Genomic DNA, 13184 nt, shown 5'->3' with positions numbered 1-13184 from the left:
GAGGGGTGAATGTGTTAAATGGGCCATTAGTTTATAGATCTTGAGGAGGCGCCCCTGCTAGAGGGGCCGCACGTGCAGGGAGACAGGAAGATGTAGGAGCTGGGTGCTGAACAGTAGACCCCAGCGCCACCTTCTTGAAAGGTGGCCATTTGCTCGTTCACTCTGTGTCCTCATTTGCTAATGAATTTGGGGGACCTCTTTTCTTGTGCCCCCATTATGCAGACTCATGGGGACTATCAGCCAGGGATAGCTTTCCGCTGCTCCTGCTGCTCCTGTTAGGCAAAGAATACATTGAAAATGAGTTGCATAAGTGGGGTGCAAAGCTCAGTTTGGGTCCAAAGTAACAGTTAACTTGTGTGGGTGGTGGTCAGTGAGCACAAACAGGGCTTGGGACAGGAAAGGTGAGGGGCTTCGGAGTTCTCCGGATCCCCATCTGGTTTTAGGCTGAGCCAGAGACAAGGTCCCTGTGGAACAGATGGGACAGAATATGGCCGTATGGCCTTTCTTTTTTGCCTTTGCTGTTAATTTTCTCACTTAGATCTGTTTAGCCATGTGGCTGAGGAAATAGACAATTTTAATTTCTGCGTATTTTAGAGTACCAATATTTGGGCACTATTCAGTGACAAGGAATAAGCAATCAAATAAATACAACTTGAGTCCTCATTTAAGAGCCACTGGAGAATTTTACAGTGTACATGCAAACTTTCAGCATTCCCTCCCAGCTTCCAGTTTCACCTGATACATTTCTTCCCTGTCCTTAGTTCTGGCTTGGCAGTGCTGGTTCAAATCCAGCTAATAATTCTAATTAATATCTGATTTTAATTCAATTCTAATTCCAGCTTGGCCACTATCTGCCTTAATGGCTTAGGGAAACTCATTTTCCCTGATTTTTAGTTTCCCCTTCTATGGAATGAGGACAATTAGCACAAATAGCCATTTATTGTTTCCTTTGAATAAATATTTACTAAACATCTACTGCATGTAAGACAGTGTCCTGGGTGTACAGTGGTGAAGCAGACAGGCAGGATCCCTGCTGTCATAGAGCTTACAGTTCAGCCAGGAAAGCAGATATGAAGCGTGTTGTCCCATAAGTAGAAATATCATAGCTGTGGTAAGTGCTATGAAGGAAAAAAAAAAACTGTCCTACTATGTCAGTTACCACTAGGCTGTGGGTAGGGACTTAATTTAGAATGAAAGGTCATGACATTTAAGCTGAGAGCCTTGATGTTTAAGCAGCAGTTAGCCAGGGAAAGATCAGGAGCTCAGCCATCCAGGCACTGGCTTCCGGGCAGAGAGACAGGGTGTGAAGGCCACGTGCCTAATGCATGTCCTGGAGCCAAGGGACTGGGGCACCAGTGGCACTGAAGGAAGACTGGCTGCGAGTGAGTTGGGAGTCGGCAGGGTCAGGTCATGGAGCTGGCGAAGGACAGTTGAATTTTATGTAATGTGCAAAAGGAGTCCCTGAGGTAGGTAGGTCATGATGACGAGGGTCAGATTGTGTGGTCCTTGGCATTGAGAGGACTTGAAGGATGACAGCCTAAGCATACACATGTACCATTTTGTGCTCTGTTTTTGGGCTTCCCAGGTGGCCTCGCCGTAAAAAATCCACATGCCAGTACAGGAGACACAAGAGACTCGGGTTTGATACTTGGGTTGGGAAGATTTCCTGGAGGAGGGCACATATTCTTGCCTGGAAAATTCCATGGACAGAGGAGCCTGAGTGGCTACGGTCCATGGGGTCATGAAGAGTCAGACATGACTGAAGCAACTTAGCATGGCATGTATGTTGCGTATTTCCAAATAATCTTCATATTATAATAATTATGATTCTTGATGTGTAGGTTGTGTTTTATACTTTTGAAAGTACTCTTGTACCTGTTATCTTCTTGATTTTCACAGAAATCCTGAGAGGTATTCATTACAATTTCTGTTTCATAGATGAAGGAAGTATTGTAAATTAGTACATCATTAAGAGGAGGGACTGGAAGTTTTGACCCCAAATCTACCATGGGATAATGCCAGTGACATTCCTGGTACCAATACAGGGATCCATGCCGTTTTCATTTTATAACCTCATGCATTATTGCCAACACTGAGATATTTCTCGTGTTATAGTAACTTTAAGTAAGTTACTATAAAGATTTTATACATATAGCCTTTTCTTATTTTTATATTATTTCCTTAGGCCAGAATCTCAGGAGTATGATTACTAGGTCAAAGGGAAGTGGCCCTTGACATATATGGTCAGATGTCCTTCCAAAGATCAAACCAATTGAAAAATCCACTGTCACTGCATGAGGCCTTACAGTTCTGGGAGGGTAGGCCTGGCTTTCATATTTGTTTTTCCCTTCAGCATTCCTCTGATTTGATCTTTCAAGATTTCAGTTTAATTTAATTGAAGTGTATGTTGATAAGTGTTCGCTGTGATGCTGACAGAGCCTAGAGTGTGCCATTGCTTTGATGAATTTTCTGTTATCTTGGGAAACTCACTGTTTCATGTACACTTCTTTACCTCTTAGAATCGTCTTCCATATTTTCATCAGTTTCTTTTCCCCATTGAATCCTGTTACCTTATCAAATTCTAAAAGTAGCCTAGTGGTATTTTACTGTCCCAGGGACATTGGATAATGTCTAGAGACATTGTCTGGTTGTTACAGTCCTGGCTAGGGGTGGTTGGTGTTGACTGGTAGAGGCCAGGGATGGGGGAAACATTCTACCATTCATAGGAGAGCCCCTCACAACCATTATCTGGCCCCCTGTGTCAAGAGTTGAGCAGAACCCTGCTCTAGAAATGCTTGTGCATTGTATCCCCATGTTGTTGCTGAGGAGTAAGGAGAGGGCAAGTCCCCAGAGCAGTTCAGGGTAGCTATTTACTTAATCATCAGAAGTTTAATCTTAATACCAATCTGAAATAGGATTTCTGAGTTTCTGACTTTGTTAAGAAGCACCATTACAAAAACAGTGTTCCTCTCCATTTCTTCCACTCTGTGGTGGGGCCAGGCATGGAGGGAGGTGAATTCATAATAGAGTGAGATTCAAAAGTATGTAACCATGGTGTGTGTGTAACAAAAGTGTGGGTGAGTTTAACTCAGGTGACCATTATGCCTACTACTGTGGGCAGGAATCCCTTAGAAGAAATGGAGTAGCCATCATAGTCAACAAAAGAGTCCAAAATGCAGTACTTGGATGCAATCTCAAAAATGACAGAATGATCTCTGTTCATTTCCAAGGCAAACCATTCAATATCACAGTAATCCAAGTCTATGCCCCAATCAGTAATGCTGAAGAAGCTGAAGTTGAATGGTTCTATGAAGACCTATATGACCTTCTAGAACTAACACCCAAAAAAGATGTCCTTTTCATTTTAGGGGACTGGAATGCAAAAGAAGAAAGTCAAGACATACTTGGAGTAACAGGCAAATTTGGCCTTGCAGTACAGAATGAAGCAGGGCAAAGGCTAATAGAGTTTTGCCAAGAGAATGCACTGGTCATAGCAAACACTCTTTTCCAACAACACAAGAGAAGACTCTACACATGGACATCACCAGATGGTCAATACCAAAATCAGATTGATTATATTCTTTGCAGCCGAAGATGGAGAAGCTCTATACAGTCAACAAAAACAAAAGCAGGAGCTGACTGTGGCTCAGATCATGAACTCCTTATTGCCAAATTCAGACTTAAATTGAAGAAAGTGGGGGAAACCACTAGACCATTCAGGTATGACCTAAATCAAATTCCTTACGATTATACAGTGGAAGTGGGAAATAGAGTTAAGGAACTAGATCTGATAGACAGAGTGCCTGATGAACTACGGACGGAGGTTCATGACCTTGTACAGGAAACAAGGATCAAGACCATCCGCAAGAAAAAGAAATACAAAAACACAAAATGGCTGTCTGAGGAGGCCTTAAAAATAGCTGTGAAAAGAAAAGAAGCAAAAAACAAAGGAGTAAAGGAAAGATATAAGCGTCTGAATGCAGAGTTCCAGAGAATAGCAGGAGAGATAAGAAAGCCTTTCTCAGCGATCAATGCAAAGAAATAGAGGAAAACAATAGAATGGAAAAGACTAGAGATCTCTTCAAGAAAATTAGAGACACCAAGGGAACATTTCATGCAAGATGGGCTCAATAAAGGACAGAAATGGTATGGACCTAACAGAAGCAGAAGATATTAAGAAGAGTTGGCAAGAATACACAGAAGAACTGTACAAAAAAGATCTTCCTGACCCAGATAATCATGATGGTGTGATCACTCACCTAGAGCCAGACATCCTAGAATGTGAAGTCATGTGGGCCTTAGAAAGCATCACTATCAACAAAGCTAGTGGAGATAATGGAATTCCAACTGAGGTATTTCAAATCCTAAAAGATGATGCTATGAAAGAGCTGCACTCAATATGCCAGCAAATTTGGAGAACTCAGCAGTGGCCACAGGACTGGAAAAGGTCAGTTTTCATTCCAATTCCAAAGAAAGGCAGTGCCAAAGAATGCTCAAACTACTACACAATTGTACTCATTTCATGTGCCAGCAAAATAATGCTCAAAATTCTCCAAGGCAGGCTTCAACAGTACGTGAACCATGAACTTCCAGATGTTCAAGCTGGATTTAAGAAAAGGCAGAGGAACCAGAGATCAAATTGCCAACATCTGTTGGATCATCGAAAAAGCAAGAAAGTTCCAGAAAAACATCTGCTTTATTGACTATGCCAAAGCCTTTGACTGTGTGGATCACAACAAACTGTGGAAAATTCTGAAAGAGATGGGAATACCAGACTACCTGGCCTACCTCCTGAGAAATCTGTATGCAGGTCAAGAAGTAATAGTTAGAACTGTACATGGAATAGCAGACTGGTTCCAAATCGGGAAAGGAGTATGTCAAGGCTGTATATTGTCACCCTGCTTATTTAGCTTATATGCAGAGTACATCATGAGAAATGCTGGGCTGGAAGAAGCACAAGCTGGAATCAAGACTGCTGGGAGAAATATCAATAACCTCAGATATGCAGATGACACCACCCTTATGGCAGAAAGTGAAGGAGGAACTGAAAAGCCTCTTGATGAAAGTTAAAGAGGAGAGTGAAAAAGTTAGCTTAAAATTCAACATTCAGAAAACTAAGATCATGGCATCTGGTCCCATCACTTCATGGGAAATAGATGGGGAAACAATGGATACAGTGACAGACTTTATTTTCTTGGGCTCCAAAATCACTGCAGATGGTGACTGCAGCCATGAAATTAAAAGACGCTTGCTCCTTTTAAGAAAGGAGCAAGAAGAAAAGCTATGACCAACCTAGAAAACATATTAAAAAGCAGAGACATTACTTTGCCAACAAAGGTCTGTCTAGTCAAAGCTATGGTTTTTCCAGTAGTCATGTATGGATGTGAGAGTTGGACTATAAAGAAAGCTGAGCACTGAAGAATTGATGCTTTTGAACTATGGTATTGGAGAAGACGCTTGAGTCCATCGGACAGCAAGGAGATTCAACCAGTCAATCCTAGAGGAAATCAGTCCTGAATATTCACTGGATGGACTGATGCTGAAGCTGAAACTCCAATACTTTGGCTACGTGATGCAAAGCATTGACTCATTTGAAAAGACCCTGATGCTGGGAAAGATTGAGGGCAGGAGGAGAAGGGGACGACAGAGGATGAGATGGTTGGATGGTATCACCGACTCAACAGACATGTTTGAGTAAGCTCTGGGAGTTGCAGAAGCCTGGTGTGCTGCAGTCCATGGGGTTGCAAAGAGTTGGACACGACTGAATGATTGAACTGAACTGAACTGAACCATAAAGTGTTGTCTTATTTCCAAGCTATTTATGAAGGCCTACTTGAAGTAAAAATGCTGTTTAGAAATGGGGGATGAAATCTGATTTTGATAATAAGTGCAACCAAAATGGCATTCCATATGTGGAACCAGAAGTCAAATTAAGTTTCAAGAGGGAAGCTATTGGTAAAGAAAAACCTGGAACATCTCCCTGAGTTTAGAAGGCAAATTCTGTGTTCAGTGACAGAAATCATTTTAGAAGTTCAGAGTAAAAGTGCATGGGTAGAATTGTGTCTTTTATGAGTTCTCTGGTTTGAGTGCTGTCTCTTGGAGACAGTCTCTTCATTAATACATGTTAGTGTCTCAGCTCACTAAGGCTTATAAGGATCAAAAATCTAGATACTCTGGTAATGGGGCAGGGGATAAGGAGATTGGGGTACATAGTGGTTTAAAACACACCCTTGAGTTGGACTGGTTTTGAATTCTGGCACTATTTACCAAATTTGTATCCACATTTATTAACTCCTTGAACCTCATCTGTGAAATGGGATTTATAATAGTATTAACAGGGTTGTTTGATGATTAACTGAGTTTACATATGTAAAGCACTGAGAACACTGATGCATGAATTCTAAGTCACTTCAGTTGTCTCTGACTCTTTGCGACCCTATGGACAGTAGCCTGCCAGGCTCCCCTGTCCATGGGATTCTCCAGAGAAGAATACTGGAGTGGGTTGCCATGCCCTGCTCCAAGGGATCTTCCCAACCCAGAGATCGAATCCGCCTTTCTTAACATCTCATGCATTGGCAAGCAGGTTCTTTACCTCTAGCACCACCTGGGAAGCCCTGCACTGATGCATCATGGTAAGACCTATTTAAGTGTTAGCCATCATTATTATTGTCGGTCTCGTTCTTACCTCTTTGCCTAATCTGCTTACACCCAGTTGCTGGGAATGATTTGTAAGATATACTTTGTATTCTTTGCTGTCAGTACCATGGGAAAGATCCATTGTTTTTTTTTTTTTTCCCCCCAGTCAATCAACATATTTTGAGCATTGATTCCCCTGCAGTGTCCTAGATGTGGGACTGCAGAGATGTTCAGGAACCTAAGACTTGATTCATTGAGTCAGATCAGTGCCTAGGAGGGCTGGTGAACACCGGACTCCTTTTAAGTGGCTGTCTTGAAAGGTATATGTCCCGAACATAGCTCTATGAGAGGCAGCATGAGGGGTGCAAAAGCATGTAGGAGTCAGTAGACCTGGGTTCAAACTCTGGTGCACTCTTTTACCAGGCTATGGCTCAGAACCTGCCCCAGTCTAATGATACCAGCTACCTCACAGAGTTATTGTGAAAATTAAATATTAGAGACAAGGTGTATATAAAATCCCCGGTGCAGAGTAGGTGCTCAATATTGACTGTCACTATTATAAATCTGTAGGCCATGAGCTTATTTTACCTTTGTGGAACCTGTTGATATGCTTTGATCATGACTTAGTGGGGTTATTTCTCAGCTGAGCCACTGGTTTCCTAAGTTGGGCAAAACTAGCTGTTCCTCTCAACCCTGCCACTGACTGTCTCTGTGACTTACCCTTCCTTGAGCTTTAGTTTTGTCACATATAAAATGGAGATGATTATGCTTCTCAGGGTTGTTTGCAGGATTAAATGAAATAATCCATTTATAAGGTGCCTGTTACACACTGGACTCTAAATAAGTGGTAGGTACTATTTATCCCCAAAGTGTACATGGCAGTTTCAGAGCTTCAAGGTTGATGACTATCTTACTCATACTCTTTAATTTTGGTTTTATTTTTTGGAGTTCTTTTCTGAATTTATTCACAGTTAAACTGCTTTTTAAAAGTTGTACTCCCTTTTGTTAATATTTGTAAGTGATTTTATTTAGCTGTAAGCTTGGAATGCATACAATTGTGTTCTGCTTCGTTCAGTTACTATTATATGGTTAATAGTATATGTGTTTCATAAACATTGTTGTAATAACTGTATAAGGTTAAGTAGATGTGCCATAATTTAATCATTTCCCTATTGCTGTGCAATTAAGTTGTTTCCAATATTTTCCAATTATACTGTCTAAATGAACGAATAACTAAATGTATGTAGCTTTTTGACATTTTAAACTTAGTTCTGTGGGATGAATTCCTAGGAATATTCTTTGGTCAAAGGGGATAAACATATCTTTTGAATACATATGGCTAAGTTGCTTTCCTAGAGGGCTCAACTGACTTACATTTCCAGCCTTATTGTTTTGTAAACTCCAGTTCATTCTCTCGCTCAACATACATTTTAAAGCCCTTATCTTGAGGCAGGCTTAGAGAGAAGAAGGTGACACCAGGGGAGAAACTCCTGCTGTGCCAAGTGCTGATAGAGGCTCAGGGTACCTGGGGAGCCGCAGAAGGGACCTGCAGCTCAGTTGGTAGAATGTCATTTGAAAGCAACACTGAGTGTTGCTTCTTTGGGATTATTTACAGAAATACTTAGCAAGACCAGCCCATCTTTGGTCTTGGAAATCCCATAGATAGCATGCTTTCTTCCAAAGAAAGACCTATGTGTCTGTTTTTTCCTGATGTGCTATCTAGAGCAAATTATTCTTCATAGTTATATGGTAGCAGTGTTTTTTGTTCAAAAAAAAAAAAAGTAATACATGCTCATTATGGAAAATTTAGAAAACACAGGAAAGTGTTTTAAAAAAAAATCACCCATACGTGTTCTTACCATCCTAGGACATTCACTGCTGTCATCCATATATTTCCTTCTATAAAGAAGATTTAAAAAAGAATTTAATGTATAACCATATCAAAGGTCTTTGGAATCTAAAATACCAGAAATCCAACAACAAATAAAAAATGAAACCAAGCTGAAGCAAGGTTAAATTAGTTATGATCTATTCATAGTGTGGAGTATCAAGTGGCCATTAAAATCTATATTTTAAGAGAATATTATATGTCATGGGGAACACTCCCAGTATGATATTCAATGAAAAAGCAAAATATAAGATTATATATGCTGTATAATCTTAATTTTGTAGAGAAAAAGTATTATTTATGTATGAATAGAAAAGAAAGACAGAAATATTAATGGAGAACCATTATTAGCTTAATTTACTAGGGATTATCTCCAGGAAGTAGGATTAACAGTGATTTATATTTATTTTTTTCTACTTTTCTGTATTTTTTTAATTTTAAATTTTCCGCAATAAAAATATATGGACTTGGGGATCAAAAAAAAATCTGTTTAAATAAAAGGAAAGATTTCATATCTGTGTTCTCTTGGCTTTATGTCTCTGAAGACACAGTTGTAGTTACCCTCACCCACAAGGGCCCGAGACTCTCCTGGGCTTTTGGTGTTCTTCCTAATTAGAACATTGGAGTCTAGAGCTGAAAGGAATGATAGAGTGAGGCTTCAGGCAGTGGAACTAGTTGTCTGAACACCACAGGTTCAGTTAGATTATGTCTCATGATTTCTATCCTGTCCCTGTGCTTATTTATCCCCTGGTAGCTCACTGAAGCAGATTTCCTTTAGAGAAACCCCATTGCTTTAACCAGTGAATAACACTTACTTACGTTCAGTTGTCATCTAACCCATTGGAGAAGATGGTGACTGGATTTTGACGGATGGGGAAGGACTTTGCTCTTCCCAGATATTTCCAGTCCTGATGGCACACAGGTCAACATGGAACTGAGTGTGACTTTCCATTGTCCTTTGGAGCCTTCTTCTCAGCCCCACAGGGGGCAACTTCATTTGTTCCTTTAGAGCTGAGCTGGTGTGTATTTAGCACAGCAGTTTGCACAGTCTTCTTTCACCAAATGGTCATAACGTACCTGACACTGTGCTAAGGCTGTGGAGGTGCAAAGATGAGTTGATCCAGTGCTTGCTTTCAGGTGCTCATATTGTAGTGAGGAAGCCAGTAACAAAAACAGGATTTCAGGGGCTCAGGGAAACTGTTATGGAGGAGGATTCATGGGTTACTCTGGGAGCACAGCAGAAGGGCTTCCCGCTCTGCCTGAGATTTTAGTAAAGGAAATTGTGCCTGGTTGAGTCTTGAAGGGTGAGTGGAAGTGAGCCAGATGAAGCAGGATGGGAGGCATCTTCCCTTTCTTAGGGGAAACACAGAGGTATGGAATAATAGTAAGGTGTATAAGGTGAGAACTACAAACAGTTCAATATCATTAAAGCTTAGAGCGTGGTAAGAGAGGCCGGATAAGTAGGTTCATTGTTTAATTCATCTTTTCATGGATTTCCCAATGCTCAATAGTGTTAGGCATCCATGTTTGTTTAATTCACAGTGCTTTGTCTTGTTTCCTACTCAGTGTCAACTGTTTCTTGAAGTGGCCTGGCCTCTATTCATCTTCCTGATCCTGATCTCCGTGCGGCTGAGCTATCCACCCTATGAACAACATGAATGTGAGTATGTGAGCATCCCGCCTGAGGCTTACCACTGGCAACCGAAATTCAGGCAAAGGGCAGGGACTAAATGTGACCTTTCCCATAACTCTATCTTTAGGAAACACGGAAAATGGTTTGGAACAGAACAGCTGGGCTTCCGATTATTTGATAAGCCATCAACTCAGGAAACCATTTTCAGCCCTAGTGAATGGTGATAATAGTAGTTATAATAATAGCGACATCTGTTTCATACATTTTCAATCATGAAAATAAAATAGTCTTACTGATAGCTCAGAGAGGGGTGATTAAAAAAGCTCCCTAAGGCAATACCTTAACATCACTGTCATCTGGTCCCTGCCAGGCTTTTTCACATACATTATGTTTTTATCGCACAGTTGTAAATCATGGGACATATAATTTTAAGCAGCATTTGTGTAGAATATCTCAGATCGGCTAATATTATTCCATTTGATTCTCATAACAACCTCGTATAATGGACTTTATCCTTGTGACCATTTGCTTTAATTTCTTAATAAGTAACTAGGGACTCAGAAAAGTTCAGGGGCTTGTCTGAGGTACATCTATTAAGTGACAGCGATGCAATAAAACTCAGGTCATCTGACTCCCAATCATATGTTTGGATGATGGCCTTTTCAGTGAGCATAGAGAATACAATAGTGGCTAAGAACACATGCTCTAGATGTCAGGTTACCTGGTTTGACTCTTGGCTTCAACACAGGTCACCGTGGGCAAGTGACGTAGGTTCTTTTTACTGAGCTTACTCATCTCTATAAAAGGGGAATGATGCTTACCCCATATGTTTGTTGTGGGGCTTCCCTGGTGGCTCAGACAGTAAGGAATCTACCTGCAACACAGGAGACCTGGGTTCAATCCCTGGGTCGGGAAGATTCCCAGAAGGGAATGGTTACCCACTCCAGTATTCTTGCCTAGAGAATTCCATGAACAGTGGAGCCTGGTAGGCTACAGTCCATGGGGTTGCAAAGAACCGACTAACACTTTCATTTTATTTTTTCATGGTTGTTGTGGGTGTTATCCCACAATCTCAATCTTTCTCTCCTGGCTGAGCTTGCTAGATGGATTAACACTGCAAAAATGCCCCAATCTTAAAGATCAGCATTTGTTGGGGAGTTTAGCTGGGACCTTTATTCTATGGCCCCAGTGACTTTTCCTGTCATTATCCAGCTCCATCCACAGCCCATCAGCCCCATCAGTTCAGTTCAGTTCAGTTCAGTCTCTCAGTCGTGTCCAGCTCTTTGTGACCTCATAGACTGCAGCTATCCAGGCCTTCCTGTCCATCACCAACTCCCAGAACTTGCTTAAACTCATGTCCATTGAGTTGGTGATGCCATCCAACCATCTCATCCTCTGTTGTCCCCTTCTCCTCCCACCTTCAATCTTTTGCAGCATCAGGGTCTTTTCCAATGAATCAGTTCTCACATCAGATAGCCAAAGTATTGGAGCTTCAGCTCCAGCATAGTCCTTCCTATGAATATTCAGGACTGATTTCCTTTAGGATAGATTGGTTTGATCTCCTTGAAGTCCAAGGGACTCTCAAGAGTCTTCTCCAACACCACAGTTCAAAACCATCAATTCTCTGGTGCTCAGCTTTCTTTATGGTCTCACATCCATACATGACTACTGGAAAAACCATAGCTTTGAATAGATGGGCCTTTGTCAGCAAAGTAATGTCTCTGCTTTTTATTATTCTGTCTAGGTTGGTCATAGCTTTTCTTCCAAGGAGCAAGCAGCTTCTCTAGTAGCTCAGCTGATAAAGAACCAGCCCCATAGGTGTACAGGATACAGTTCTTCAGGGAAGTGGTGGGGCTGGGGTCACATTTGAATTGTGTTCCCAGTCTGATCCCATGTATTTCAGGGCACATACTGACAGTTATTCATCTGCTAATTTGCTAGTACACATTATACATATTCAAGTTAAAAAAAAAACAATACCTGAAAACATTCTACCAGATGTGATTTTCTGATTTTACCAAAAAGGAAAAGCACATACAAGGAAATATACACTCAATTTGTGGGCCTGGGAGGTAATTCTGCTTTTGTGTTTGGAACCTCAAAGGTTGATGAGCAAATGCACATTTGATTTTATATAAATGTTACCCTAAGCCCTGCTGATGTAACCATTTTAGGGAAAACTCAGCTTTTTCATCTGTTAGGCTAGTCTCTCTCTGGAATTATCACAAGCAAGGAAGGCAGTGTAGTGGAAATCACAGAGTTTAGTATCAGAAAAGTTGGGATTTGTTTGGATGCCACTTCCTGGCTCTGCCACTTACTGAGATTGTGATCTTGGGCAAGTTGTTGAATTTTGACCCAGATCTCTTTGAATCCAGACCACTGATTCTCAGAAATGTTGTGAAATTCCTATACCTAACATAAGACTTTTCAGTTCAGTTCAGTTCAGTCGCTCAGTTGTGTCCAACTCTTTGCGACCCCATGAATCGCAGCATGCCAGGCCTCCCTGTCCATCACCGTCTCCCGGAGTTCACTCAAACTCACATCCATCGAGTCGGTGATGCCATCTAGCCATCTCATCCTCTGTCATCCCCTTTTCCTCCTGCCCCCAATCCCTCCCAGCATCAGAGTCTTTTCCAATAAGTCAACTCTTCGCATGAGGTGGCCAAAGTACTGGAGTTTCAGCTTCAGCATCATTCCTTCCAAAGAAATCCCAGGGCTGATCTCCTTCAGAATGGACTGGTTGCATCTCCTTACAGTCCAAGGGACTCTCAAGAGTCATCTCCAACACAAAAAGCATCAATTCTTCAGCACTCAGCCTTCTTCACAGTCCAACTCTCACATCCATACATGACCACTGGAAAAACCATAGCCTTGACTAGATGAACTTTTGTTGGCAAAGTAATGTCTCTGCTTTTGAATATGCTATCTAGGTTGGTCATAACTTTTCTTCCAAGGAATAAGCGTCTTTTAATTTCATGGCTGCAGTCACCATCTGCAGGGATTTTGGAGCCCCCCAAAATAAAGTCT

At 41.3% G+C, this 13184-nt stretch overlaps 1 protein-coding gene across 1 annotated transcript in view; it reads left to right on the top strand.

Moving 5' to 3' along the window:
• ABCA1 (ATP-binding cassette, sub-family A (ABC1), member 1) overlaps positions 1 to 13184 on the top strand; it is a 138503-nt gene that overhangs the window by 24908 nt on the left and 100411 nt on the right. The window contains exon 3 of the mRNA XM_010843531.1: positions 10091 to 10184. Within this exon, the coding sequence (XP_010841833.1) occupies positions 10091 to 10184 (94 nt within the window). The remainder of the gene's footprint in view (positions 1 to 10090; positions 10185 to 13184) is intronic.

The sequence above is a fragment of the Bison bison genome, unplaced genomic scaffold (genome assembly GCF_000754665.1).
Source record: "Bison bison bison isolate TAMUID 2011002044 unplaced genomic scaffold, Bison_UMD1.0 scf7180017864183, whole genome shotgun sequence".
NCBI classification, from domain to species: Eukaryota; Metazoa; Chordata; class Mammalia; order Artiodactyla; family Bovidae; genus Bison; species Bison bison.
This window is presented reverse-complemented; position numbering and strand designations above follow the sequence as displayed.